Consider the following 14,777-nt stretch of genomic DNA (forward strand, 5'->3'; position numbering starts at 1 on the left):
ATATTTTTTTAATTTAAAGATTTAATTTTTTCTAAACTGTATTTACACATGAGCTTTTTTTATTTTTTTATTTTTAATTCTGAAATTGTATTTCTAATCCGATTCTTTTTGACTGAAATTTTAGATGACTCAAAATTGTATTTATAGATGGACCATTCCTCAATATCAATTATTTTAAACTTTTGAATCCGAGATTTATTTACACATGGATTATTTTTTATTATTTATCTTTATTTAATTTTTATATTTTCAACAAAATTTTTGGATCTTTCTAAATTGCATTTATAGATGTGCTCTTCCCTCAGTATCAACTATTTTAAAACTTTTAATTCAAGATTTAAATTTTTCTAAAGTGTATTTACACATGGACTCTTTTCTTTATATCCGAGATTTGGATTTTTCTAAATTGATTACGCATGGAGTCATATTATTATTATTATTATTATTATTTATTTTAAATGATCTTTTTCTTTCCTGGTCCTATTTATAAAATATTTTTTTCTTTTTTCTCTTTTCGTTGCCCGATCCAAATCCAACGTCCCGGTTCTCAATGCATGGAGGTCACATGCGCCCAGTGCAATTCTATTTTTATCTCTAGGTTGATATTTTTTGTTCTCTTTTATGTTTCTTCAATTAATCTCTTAAAAATATTTTTCTCCTCGTTGTCCGATTCAAGTTTGCTGTTCTTTCCTTTTTCTTTCTCATTGTCCGATTCAATTTTTTTTGCGTTCTTATCTCTAAAAAATATCTTTTTCTTTTTTTCTCCTATTTCCTCCGATTAATCTCAGAATTTCTAGGCCGTGAGAGACAACGTGGAGCCTCATTTTTCTATTACTTTATATATATAACTAGCAGGTTGGCCCGCGCATTTGCGTGGCTAGATTTAAGTCATTTTATGTTTTACTCATATTTGTTTTAATCTTTAATCTCTAAAATATGTGATTGTTTACTTATCTTAATTGTTGTCTATTTAGGTATAATTCTATTGAATATTTTTCTATTTGTATTTGTTATTTAAACATATGTTAATTGTGTTGTGGTATATCGTAAGCTTGGAACCATAGCTATGTATGAGAATCTATGAACTACCACCCCTTAAACTCACTTAACACTATTATATCCTGATCGTTAAATATGGGATCACCGGATCTAACAATATAAGACTTTTCTTCTTTTTCTCTAATTAAGACGGTAAATTTTACCATCTAGAGAGAGCGTGGTAATGATATATATGGTACAAAATTTCTTTAATATTTAAACAGGAAATAAGAGAAATAAGAGAGATCGATGGGCTATAACACACAAAAAGGCTTTTGTGAGAGGAAGAAAACAAATGGAAAAAGGTGAAATCATATGACAATAGCACTTTGAAAGGATCAAATCCAGCGACAATAGCGCCTTGAAGAGATTTGTTCTTTCACAATTTTGTTGGCTAGCTGAACTATTTGGCTAATCCGACTATAGTTTTATTAAGTTTGCTTGGTATTTATTAGGGAGGGAAATCTGGTATTATTGTGTCCTATTGCTACTCTATATTAGCCATACAACTTGAATATATTGTAATATATGGTTGGATCTCAACCGTTAAAATTAAGACTTGATCTAGTCTTATGCTATTAGAAATATACTATTTTCTATTTCTAAATATATAATTATACTTCTTATACAACTATAGCTACCAATCGACACTGTTATAATCTAGACCCACCATGATCTTACAGCGTAATTTTTTTCGATTAACTTGGTAATTTCTAAAATAGAATAAATTTGTGATATTATAATAATACTTTTTCAGTAGAATCTATGTGTATCAGTTGTCTTATATATAAATTAAAAATTTAGGGAATTATGCATATTTGGAAGTTTATAAGTTTGATCAAATATTATTCTAAATAATCTATTTTTTATCGGAGAGAATAATTAATTAAAATCGAATTAACTTAGTACAAACGTGTGGCGCCCATGGCGGCATCAACGATGGCCATGCCGCTCGCTAATCCGTGCTCCTGGTAGGATTCTATCTATTTTGGTGCAAACTGTCTAGTCCCTACTCGGATTTTTTTAATTAGTAAATCTTTGTATCTGTTATTTAATTTTTTTATTTTGATCTAGATATATTATGATCTAATGGTGTATATTTTTTCTTTTTCTCCGATTAATCTACACCATTATAATCTGAACCCACCATGATCTAACCGTGCATATTTTTTTTCTCTGATTAACATGGTAATTTGTAGTCTACTATTAATCTACACCGTTATAATATGCACCCACTACCATGATCTCGTGGTTCACATTTTTTTTCTCCGATTAACATGGTGATTTGTAGGCCCCAGAGCGAACGTGGAGTCTTGTTTTCGTTTTCGAGCTGTCTTTAACCCGCACAATTGCGCGGCTAGCTTGTAATGTAATTTTCTTTATGTATATATAATAATAAATGTAATTATGATCATTTTCTACATTAAATTATATTAATTTTAGTTGGAACAGATGCGTAATTTACAAACATGGTTATTTAATAATTAAATAAAACAATCATCTGCAGGTGCATCGTCTGTTTATATCTCTAGTTTTACTTTGAACAAATACAGATTCGTTGTAAACATGGAAATTTGATGATTAAATAAAACATTCTTCAATATTTAAACAGCCTCACATGTATTAATTACCATTTCCGTTTGCAAGTGTGTTATCCGTTTGTATCCCCGTGTATGCATTTCGTAGTAAACACCGTTTAAATTCAGTTTTAAACATTTATTATCCAAATTACATAATTCTAAATTAATAATTAAGAGAGACATTTCTTTTATACTTCATCTGCATATATTTTTTACTTTTTGGATATGTTAGACTCTTCATTTTATTTAAAAATTTTGCAAATAATATTTTTATTGTTATTAGATGATAAATATGAATAATACTTTATGCGTGACAATTATTTAATTTTTTACATAAAATTTATAAATAAGATGGAGTGCTCGAATGTTGGATGCAGAAATAAGAAGTTATATATATATATATATATATATATATATATATATATATATATATATATATATATATATATATATATAGCGACGGAGGTATCACTGGTTAAGTTTTAGTTTCATTATGTAATATCACCTTTTAGCTATGCATTTATTAGAGGCTGAACCATTGAATGCTTTGAGGCAATAAAAGAAGGATTTTGTGGTTGAGCGTCACCTTCCCTTCTTCACTTCTATTATTTTCTTCCAACCTCCTCTTGCCTATTGATTTCCCTCTAGATCTCCTTGAGTTCAGCAGGTCAGTGCCTTCTCCATCCATGAGTTGCCGCCCCCCTAAGATTCACCTTAGCCGTTGTAATCCCTCTACAGGTTTTTGTGCTAGAGATCTTGAGGTGCTTCTAGGGTCAGATTCGTTTATGCAACTACCGATCGATTTTAGCTGCAGATCTGCGGCATGGGCTGCGAGTGAAGGCTGTCGATCTGGTTACCGAAGTGACCATTCTTGATGGTGAACCGGTACTCCATGGTGGCCAGCTCCCGTCCTTGCTTACCATTTATGTCTCTTATCTTCCATCCAGATTTGTGGTCTGATCTATTTGCTCTGCCAAAATGATGTTCTTTTTTTTACATCGGAGGATGTAGGTCTACAACTACTGATGTGCAGCAGCATCTGATCGATGCTGGAGGGCTCATCACGGATCCAATAATCAGTCCATTAGGTAAGGACTGAAGGTTTTTTTTTTTTGCTTTATGACCATTCGACCGTGCAAGATGCGGCTAATAGAGATTTTTGCTTATAAATTAACTTTTATTGTAAAAATAGTTTTACTGGTTGTTGTCGAATAATTGGATTTCTTAATAGTATATACATAATTATCGAGCATACGTTCTTGTTATGCTTGTAGAAAACAGCATAGTAAACATATGTCTATATTACTTGGTACATGTTTGAGAATAGTAAGTCAATTTTCAAATATGGTTTTTGAACAAAACGATCATTGTTTTATGCATGAATAAGCAAGCTTTGTTTATGATTAAGAGGAGTTCTTATCAAATAAATCTTACTAAATACACCATTTGTCTCAAAACTTTAACATCATAAAAGAATTATAGTTTATAGTTAGAAGATCTCCTTGTACACAATGTTTCTGGCGACGTCTTAGGTCGTGGGTTAGGAGTGCTTTTCCTGGTGATCCTTGTTTCAATTGGTTTCATTTGTGTAAGAAGTCCAATAACATCTGCAATATTTAAGAGATTCAAAATTAAGTATTGGTAATACCATATTTTTAAAATAAACACATATACAATATATTTTACCTGATAGATGCTGATCTTTATTTGCTCGATCTTGTAATGTGTCGATGGTAGCAAAGTCAAAGTAATATTTCGGAAAAATTTCAACTGATTCTTTCACTTCTTTGACCTTCGTATTATATAGGAAAGTAATTTTAAGGTCATTGTCTACTGGACGATATCTTTGGTACTCTTGAACCTTAAAATTATTGAATATATAGATTGAACTCTCTTTGATATGTAGTTATCTATCAAATTCTTTCCGTATAGTTGCATGAATAACATCTCCCTATGGATAAAACAGAGATGCAATTAGTATTTTTTTTGTAAAATATGCGAAATCGATTGTTTACATAAGAGAAGGAAAAAACATGTTTGTCCAACAATATCATATTAAGACTCAGTAGCTCATCTGTTACCAAATTTATTGAATCCCATAGTCTCATGACTTTAACTTTGATGTTCCATGTCTGTCTCTAGTTGTTAGCTCACTTAACTTCTTGTATGCCATAACTATTTTGCCTTTAATGTAATAAAAAAGATAATCATGATTATTATATTGCTCATGAATTTTTGATTAATATGTAAATAGGAACATAAGAAGGAGACATGGACAAACATACCAGGTATCTAACACTGAAAGAAGGCTTAGAAAATCACCTGTAGCTTGGCTGCTACGATCAAAGTGTTTGGCTGCCTGGCGCAATAGCCGAACCTGCTTTACTCCGTGAAGATTTGATGACCTGGTGATCAAAGTGTTTGACTGATTAGCGCAATAGCCGAACCTGCTGTATGCCGTGAAGATTTGACGACCTGGTTTACGTCTAATGAAAGTTGATGAGGGAAAAAAGTAATCGAGGCTGTTGTTTTATAGTGCTTTTTTAATTTCTAATCGGACCAGACTACGATTTGTTTATAGTAGTCCCATCCGGTATCTAACTTGAAAACAAACAGATACGTACATGTGTGAGTCTCTTTGGAGGTCTCACATACATACCAGATTTTTCAGCTTATTAAATCACAACCATCGATATAGATTTATCACAATCCAACGGTTATTTATTTTCTTATTTTTCTCCGATTAACGTGGGAATTTCTAGCCCCCAGAGCGAACGTGGTTCGGGTTGTCTTTATATTATAATAGATAGATAGATAGATAGATAGATAGATAGATAGATAGATAGATAGATAGATAGATAGATAGATAGATAGATGTAGAGCTGGTACCGGTGGTGCACACGGGTACTATACATTTATACTCCGTCCTTTCTTTATATTTTCTTAAAAAGTTTCAATAGTAACATTTATACTCCTCTCAAGCCTTTGCATGTTAATCCTTGTAGCCTGTGTTTTTTCAGAATACGCAAAAGAGCTGTGCAGTATTAAGAGAAATAAAGTTTACAAGGAACAAAGCCAAAGAACGTAACGGGACTGGAAACACAAACACATTTATCTTTTCTTCTATGTTTATGGTTATAAGCCAAAATTTAAATACTTATGTGACCCGTTCATCGTTGCTAAATTTGATGATAATATAAATATGTAAATTTCATGTAATGTTAGGCATTTACATTTCTTCAAAACAAATATTATTATCATATGTGTAAATATATTAATATGAGTAATTTTATAGTTCTTGAGTAGTACCGAGAGATATCAAGCTTTTAACGTAAAATTTGATACCTCTTGGTACCTACCTCCTGGTACCTTACCAATGATGGTAAAATTACTCTATTAAAATAGATGTTAAAATTATATACAATTCTGATTAATCATCTGTATTTCGAATAATCATTTGGTGGCACACTCTCCATCCGGCAATAGCATTCCATTTTCCACGACATTGGCTCTTGGTTGAGGACACCAATAACTCTGTAGTTATCGGAGGCACAGCGGTGGAGGACCATCTAGGCAAGGTATACCACTCGACATACCTTGCCGAGCCAGTCAAATACCTTTTTTTATATAATTAATTACTAATAAATATCAATGTATATTTTACTTCGGATAATAAGTTACCTAATATAAAATATCTAATATTTTGTTCTTCGTATCTTTTATTTACCCAATTATGATATATAGTGTAATACATGCTACGTAACTTAGTTCTTTCTGCACCCTTCTATTTGTTTTTTGTCATGTTTTAACATTTAGGAACCTTGGTATTACTAAACTAACAATCACTACACATCGAAAAAAAAGATTATCAGCCACTATTAATTAAGCAGTGATTAAAGAAAAGCCCGTAGTTACGGCGGAGGACTGTCTAGGCAAGGTATGACACTCGACATACCTTACCGAGCTAGTTAAATACCTTTTTTTTGCCATTCTTTAAAAAAATTTTAAAATATCTCGATGTATCATATTTTTAGTGTAAAATTTGGTATATCAATATATAATTATATATATCTTAAGTTTCTAAAATTTTACACTATAGATTTTTATTATCTTAATATACTTAGGATATGGAAACTACGGTTAGTAATTGGAGAGGCTACGTACGGATATTTCTGGTGTATATTCTCCATTTCCTCGGTAAAATCGATCCACACCATCTGTCACCACGCTTAACAGCTCGATCACTGTTATACAACTTATATTGGAAGCATAAGGTTAATCCATAGTAGGATTTAGTTGCCACACATCACATTGGCTTTGGCTCCTTTTTGTGCTTTTGCCGTATCGTATCCGATGGCTGGCCTTGGTAAAACCAAGGTTTAAGAATGATTAGCTGCGAGGAGCCTGGTAAATTAAGTAGTAAAGCCATGATCTCCACGGTACTTGTCATTTTGCAAACCGTGATGCCTATACATATACCCATGCACATTAAGCTAGACCACGCAGCAACAATCACACAGTCGGCACATTGCAACACCAGAACGCATCGTGATTAACCATGGCAAGGCTGTCCACCGTGTGCTTGGTTCTGCTCGGCTTCTTTGCCATGGCCGCGGCGGCAGCGAGGCCAGAAACATCGTCGTCGTCGTCGGCGGCGGCGGCGGTGGACGCTCCAGCGACGACGAGCGGCGGCGACTGCACCGGCGACGTGCAGGACCTGATGTCCAACTGCCAGGACTACGTGATGTTCCCGGCCGACCCGAAGATCGACCCGTCGCCGGCATGCTGCGGTGCGGTCCAGAGGGCGAACATGCCGTGCGTGTGCAGCAAGGTCACCCCGGAGGTCGAGCAGCTGATCTGCATGGACAAGGTTGTGTTCGTCGTCAACTTCTGCAAGAAGCCCTTCCAGCCCGGCTCGAACTGTGGAAGTAAGTCGTTCAAAAGGAAAAAAAAAATCTAATACACTAACACAATCATCAGTACGTAATAATCGCCCGTGATGGATCTAAGAATTTTTCTGAGCCTAAACAAACTTAACAATGACCTTATGTATTTTAACTATATATACCAATAACTACGTTTTTGTTTGTTTTTTATTTATGTGTCAGATATATGCACTTGCTTCACTTATTTCTGTTTAGTGGTGGCTCTGCTGTGGGGGTGGTTGCACCGATTGAGGACCAACTTCTATCATGCTCCCTACATCTCAATAATAATAATAATAAACGGCAATTTTTTTAAGATATGCTAACATAACTACCTAATATGTGTAATAATTGTGCATATCGTTATTTACTCTGATTTCTTTTCTTCTAAGTTTTTAAATATATTTCTTGGATAAAATTGTTGGCCAAGGTGGGCGTACTTACATTAAAACTAAGGGAAGTACTCCTACATAACTAATGAATGCAACATCATATTGGTGGATCTAGAAATATTTTTGAGTTTGAGCAAGCCTAATTATCTAACGAATATCTAGCACATATAAATCCGTGGAAAATGACACATGTAAACTTCACAATCCTCAACAATTAATTCATCTTGCTATTGTGTTAAACACGACAATTAACTAAGTCATACATTGTCTACAAAATTAATTAAGTAATACCCACTATGTCTATATATGTCTGGGAATAAGCATGATAATTAATTAGGCACTAATATGCTGCATTAGTTGATGGAGCTCGGGCACCGGTACGTTCAGGGTCACCCGGCCCTGGCTCGGCCACTGATAATCGCCTGGGGCATTAGCATCTACGGTGTGGTCTTGTAAATTGTGGCAGCTAGGCAAGGAAGCTGGAAGCATCAATTAGTTTTCAAAACCATTGATCAAACTTGAATATTTGATCGGACATTGTAGATCAACTTAAGTCTGGACATGTAATGGTGTCTGGAAAAACAATCCCTACCAAAAGCTAGGCAATTATGATGGTTCAAAGGAGGCTTTTTTTCAATCTGACCTAGAGGGTCGTGGTTTAGTTTTTTCAGGGAAAAAGAAAAAGAAAACATATTTAAATAAAAAATAATTTATGAATAAAAATTTTATATGCATGTCCTTAGCGATATAAAAATAAAATATGATGGAAAAATCTCAAAAAAAATAAATTTAAGGTTGAAAGCTTAAATTTTAGCTAATAAGTATAAGCATAAGCGAAATGACAAGACTGCTAAAAATTAAGTCATAAAAGGTTAAATTTGATCTAGCTACAACTCTTAGAAATAAATGAATATAAATGTGAGTACTGAGTGCATTATTCAACGTCATATTTATTTCATAGATTGAATATTTCAAACAACATGTTTATGGAGAAATATATCTTATATTAATCTATCTTAACAAATAAATCTTCTTACAACTTTTTAGTAGACATATACAAACATGTGGGAACATGCATCCCCTAGAGGAAAAAATATTTTTCCTAGTTTAAATATATATGGTCTCTTGTCATGCTAATTCAATTCAAAGATATTGAGTAAGCATATATTGTTGTTCCCAACTTCCCATGACCATGACTGACGCTTATTTTGAACGTATTTTTCTTTGCAGGCTATCATGTTCCTGGTTCCCTCGCTTAATCTTGTGTGTCCTGTCCTGCCAGTTGCATTATCACGGATAAATGATCATATATGCCATTTTCTGGCTTCAGTCATATAATGTTCTTAAAACTTTGTCTAGTACATTATAAAGGGAGATACAGCTGGCTCTCTCCTAAATAATATTATCACACATATGATATCCACATGTACATTTATTTACAATAGAATAGAGTAAAGTATAAGTGGGGTATTTAAACTTGCAGTGGTGTGTCATTAAGTCTCTAAACTCTTAAAATGTACATCTAAGTCTTAGAATTTGTCAAAGTATATCATTGTAATACCAAATTGCTACAACCCCTCTAGGACCCTATAGGACGCACACGTCGCAAGCCACACTAATGTTGATGTGGCATCATCGCTCATTGACAAATAGAACACACTTAATAACTTTCCATTTCATTTCTTAGATGGATCTCATTGTTTGATGAGCAATAATGCCACATCAACGTCTACGTGGCATTTCACGTTAGCACCACGTAGAATCCTAGAGGGGTTGTGACTATTTAGGACTAAAATGACATCAGTAAAACCCGTCCGTTGACTTTCCCCTTGTCACTTTGATCTGTCTGAAATAATGCAGTAATATGAAAGCTAAAATATTAGTAGACAGAGGTTTCTATGCATGATTTGTGGTAAGCCGTCAAAAATTAGTTTTCATATGAACATAGTTTTCTCCTGTAAATTTTGTTACCATTAATTTCTAATAACCAATTCTCTTACCACTAAGAAACTATTTAATTGTTTTTAAAATTAATAGATGCATCTAGTTACATACCTGATATATATAAATGAACAAATTAAATATTAAATACACTAATATCTAAATCTTTCTCAGTTAATGTGGAGATTCATATATACATATATATATATATATATATATATATATATATATATATATATATATATATATCTTCAATAAATGTGTGAAATTAAATACACCAATATCTAAATCTTTCTCAATAAATGCTCAAATTCATATATACATAGATTCCTATATCTTCAATAAATGTGTCAATTAAATATAAACCAAACATGTCTAAATCTTTCTCTATTAATGCGTTCCTGGTGTATGCATTAAACACAAAATGGTTCAATTATTTTGACTTATAGCAGTAGATCGAAATGTTGCCACTTGTATACACAAACTAGAGCAAGAATTGACACTTGCCCATATGCATGCGTAGGCTCTCTACTCACCGCTGATTTTGTATCTAATGGCGGCTACCATTTTTGAGCAAAATGCATGTATACTCTTCCCCTTGATGGCTCTATATAAACCCAACTATCCCAACAGAAAGATACACACACCAAAACGTTATCACCATCCTGTCGATACCAAGAGGGAAGAAGGTGTAGCCCAGTTTATCCAATAGCTGTAGCCATGGGAAAGCTCTCTGGTTTGTTCTTGATCATGGCCTTGGTATTATTGGCTATGGTGGCCACAGCAAAGTCAGATGACTGCAACGGCGGTTTTAAGGAATTAGCCGCGGAGTGTCAGCAATACGTTTTGTACCCTGCAAACCCAAAGATACCGCCCTCAGATGCATGCTGTGGTGTGATCCAGAAGGCAGACGTCCCATGTCTGTGCTCCAAGATCACCAAGGAGACTGAGATGGTGGTGTGCATGGAGAAGGTCGTTTATGTCGCTGGCTACTGCAAGAGGCCACTTCAGCCTGGCTCCAAGTGTGGAAGTAAGTTCCTACATATATAAATCGCTATGTTTTTTAGCCTAGATTATTTTGAGGTTTTTGCCTTTTTTTTATAAAAAATTATATATGAAAGTTCATCTTCTGAGTAGATTTTAAATTTTATAGTAGTTAATTTTATTATTTATACTATTAAATATCTATTAAAAATCAAATAATATTTCATCTATCTTCAACCTCTAGGGAAGCATTTTGTGTTATGAATTGTACATGATATTTATTTATTTATTTTCTTCTTTTATATGTGCAGGCTACACAGTTCCTTCAGTGTGACAATAGTCGGATCTCATCGGGAAACTGTCTTTTGGGGCATGAGTAATATGTGAGGCTGTTCATTGGCAATAATCTGCTTTGAGTCACTTGTGGGAATTGTGGCTGATGTAGCCGGGATATTTAATAATGTAGAGCTCTTAGAGATAAATAAATAAAGTCATCTTCTTGTTTTTATTTCCTATATTTTCTTATTTTATATACTCCGTATGCTGTTAGTATATTTTCTCATTGGATCCTTCCCACAGGAAGGAAAAGAAGGAGATGGAAATGAATCATTTAAATAAACAAGGTTTATCCTCTTTTTTTTCCAAAGGTACGATTGTGCCTCATGCATTGTACAAAATTTCTTTCTACGTTTCAACGAGATGAGATTGAACAGGGCCTGGTGGCTAAGAAACTAAAAGAATCCATCTGACTAGAAAAGGCACGTATACCTATTCTGTTATAATAGATGTTTTAACACAAAACAAATCCATACTGTAATGATATATTTATCGTTAAAGTTAAACATGACTGGATATTTGTAAAGACGAAACAAACCATTTTTTCTTCACCTTTTATTTTAGATGGTTCATACTCCCTCATAAAAATAAAAAATGATTCATAGTGCCAACATTCGTGTACGTAGGAGAGTAGAGAGTCTCTACTAGAGACCTGCATGCTATGCTTGATGGATTGCTTATGTGCAATTATATTATTGTAATTAAAACAAGTTTGGGAGACCTTTACTGGGTCAGGATGTCAGCACATCCTAGATCCATGATAGGTCTTGTAAATTTCATTGTGAAGTGCCGAAGTGTCAGGAAGCAACAAGATGAACAACACTTTTGCTATTGATCAAACTTTTAATTTTTCGTTCATCTGTCAAACACGCGAGCAGTGCATGGAAGGCTAGGGAGGAGGTTGTGTATGGGCTTTTTGACTTGCGTGCATACTTTCAGATTATCATCTAACGGATGTGACCGGATTTGATTGATGATTAAAATTTTTAAACATTTAATCTGATCCGATGAACAAGGTCCAGACCACTCTCTACACTGGCATGGGCCTTTGGGCCTCATGCACCACATGCATTGATCCTAAAGAAATTTGCTACGGCTTATCTCACTGAAAGACTTTGCTTCCTGGCATGACACTTGTCAAGACAAATCTTACTTACGCTTATACTTATAAGCTAAAAATTAAATTTAGGGATAATTTTAAGATTTTTTTTCATCATATTTTATTTTTACTCTTTAATGAACATGTATATAAAAGTTTTACTTATAAATTATTTTTATTATTAATAAATTGTTTTGTTTATGTTTAACAGTATAAGCCAAAAGATGAGGATAACTGTTGTGGCCCTTGCCCATCCTTTCCAGCCACGCTTGCATGATCATCGTGCCACCGCCGCCATGCCAAATTGTTGCGCATGCATAGCCCCACCACAATGTCGCTGCTAGCCCCATTGAACCTGAACGTTAGTGGCGGCGTCCTAGCTTGGTCTTATTAAATGAAATCCTCTGCAGTACTCTCTTCTATGAGATGGCTGAAATAGACTGATGACTAATTCGGCTTAGCAAAGGTCAGTGTGATTAGAGTGCCCCAACACAGGACACCACAGGTTTCGTGCGCATAGAAGAAGAGAGATTTTGTTGTTGCCGCTTGGCGTGGTGTCCGGAATCTGGATGGACAGGGAATACTTAACATGAACAAGAGGGATCATCGAAGAAGGGAAGAAGATATTTTGCTCTGATATGCACAAAGCAGAGTCCCGATGAGTAAAGGACTCTAGTCCTGTGTAATTTTCTTTCCCTTGATCCACCCTGACCACGTGTCCTCTACCAGGGTGCACACAAAGCCAAGGCAACCAGTTTCAAGCTTCAAGAAATCCTAATATATGTATAACAATGAACATATGTATAACAAATGTATCTTAAATCTATCAAAATTTTCATTAAACATTTTACATACATTAACTGCATAAAATTGGGCCAAATAAACAAAAGTTTTGATAGTAGGGTCAAATAACTGCAGGCATAAGCAATATTTTTGCCTCGAATTCAACATCGTCCACTTGGTTTAATGAAATAGGGTTTAGAAAATAGGATCAAACGAGCAAAATAAAAAAATTAAATTGGTTGTTAGCCTTTAAAATAAGATCAAAAGCACAATCGCCCCTAATAATAAGACATAAAACTCTCGGCATTAAAATACTATTTTGTTAATTGTTTTTATACTTATTAGATAAATCAATGCACACCGTCAATAAATAAGCGTACAAGATACATAACATCTAAACATTTCAATATTAATACACGGATCGATCTACACATTTATGTCCTCAATAAATGAGGCAATTAACTATAAGATTCAAAAATGCAAATATTTCAAATAACAGACTTTTGTTACGTAGCAATAAATATCATATTTATGTACGTAACAACAAAAATGACGCCATCTGTATATCTTCACAGGTATAAAATGATAGCATTTGTCCAAAAAAAAATCAGAAATAGTGCCACTTGTCTACATGCATGCATAGGCCCTCTCCTTACCATCGGTTTTGCATCGAACGGATACAGTTCCAAGCAAAACGCACTCTTTTCTCTTGGTGCATGGCTCTATATAAATCCAACTATCCTTACTGAAGATACACAAACAAAAAAAGAACAACACTTGCTTTGTTCATACCAATTGAAAATCCTACTTTAGTTCATGAAAGTAGCTAGAGCCATGGGGAAACTCCTTGGTTTGTTCTTGGTTATGGCTTTTGTATCGGCTGTGATCGCCGATACAAAGGCAGATGATGGCTGTGACGATGATCTGAAGGACTTGCTTGTGTGTGTGCCATACGTGACATGCCCTGCAAATCCAAAAATAATACCCTCGGAGGCATGTTGTAATGCAGTTCGAAAGATAAACGGTCCATGCATGTGCTCCAAGGTTACCAAGGAGATTGAGAAGTCAGTGTGCATGGAGAAGGTCAAGTATGTTTATGACTACTGCAAGAGGTCCTTCCAGCCTGGATCCGGCTGTGGAAGTAAGTTACTCTCTCCGTTCCTCAGTAACGTTTGCTCATTCGTTTTATTTAAAAAATTATGATTATTATTTTTATTATTATTAGATGATAAAACATGAATCATACTTTATATTTGACTAACCTTTCATATTTTTTAAAACAAGACCAACAGTCAAATATTGGATATAAAAATCCACAAATATAGTTATATTTGGGAGTTTGGGGCGGAGGTTATACAAATCTCCATGAAAGCACTTTGCCCACCTATGTGTTTTTTAAATTAATTGTTATATTAATATTTTTCCTCATGTTATGTGAATTATGTTTGCAGGATACACATTTCCTTCTCTATAACAATAATTTGATCTAATCGAGAAAGAAGGCGTTGGCTTTGTCTTTTTGCGATATGTGTACTTTGTGAGGTTGACCATTGACGATAGCCTGTTTTGAGTCACTAGTGGCAATGGTGGCAACATGAGCGAAGATGTTTAATAAGTACAGCACATATCAACAATTAATAAAGTCTTCTCGTCTCTTATCTTCTCTCCTTTTCTATCTGCATTGCCGGGGTATACTTTC

The 14,777-nt window shown here is 34.2% G+C and overlaps 2 protein-coding genes and 1 long non-coding RNA gene across 3 annotated transcripts; all 3 read left to right on the forward strand.

Moving 5' to 3' along the window:
* Positions 1–3,117: 3,117 nt before the first annotated feature.
* LOC107304933 lies at positions 3,118–5,321 on the forward strand. Its single transcript, XR_001550985.2, has 4 exons — positions 3,118–3,285; positions 3,357–3,503; positions 3,630–3,706; positions 4,873–5,321. It is a non-coding gene; the product is annotated as an uncharacterized LOC107304933 (long non-coding RNA).
* A 1,855-nt stretch (positions 5,322–7,176) lies between these two features.
* Positions 7,177–9,232, forward strand: LOC107305167. The gene is made up of 2 exons (XM_040520276.1): positions 7,177–7,546; positions 9,166–9,232. The coding sequence occupies exons 1-2, from the start codon at positions 7,177–7,179 to the stop codon at positions 9,192–9,194; spliced, it is 399 nt and encodes a 132-aa protein (XP_040376210.1). The 3' UTR covers positions 9,195–9,232.
* Positions 9,233–10,596: 1,364 nt separating this feature from the next.
* LOC102710924 lies at positions 10,597–11,194 on the forward strand. The gene is made up of 2 exons (XM_006644786.1): positions 10,597–10,906; positions 11,172–11,194. Exons 1-2 carry the CDS (start codon positions 10,597–10,599, stop codon positions 11,192–11,194), a joined length of 333 nt encoding a protein of 110 aa, XP_006644849.1.
* Positions 11,195–14,777: the final 3,583 nt, after the last annotated feature.

The sequence above is a fragment of the Oryza brachyantha genome, chromosome 1, assembly GCF_000231095.2.
Source record: "Oryza brachyantha chromosome 1, ObraRS2, whole genome shotgun sequence".
NCBI classification, from domain to species: domain Eukaryota; kingdom Viridiplantae; phylum Streptophyta; class Magnoliopsida; order Poales; family Poaceae; genus Oryza; species Oryza brachyantha.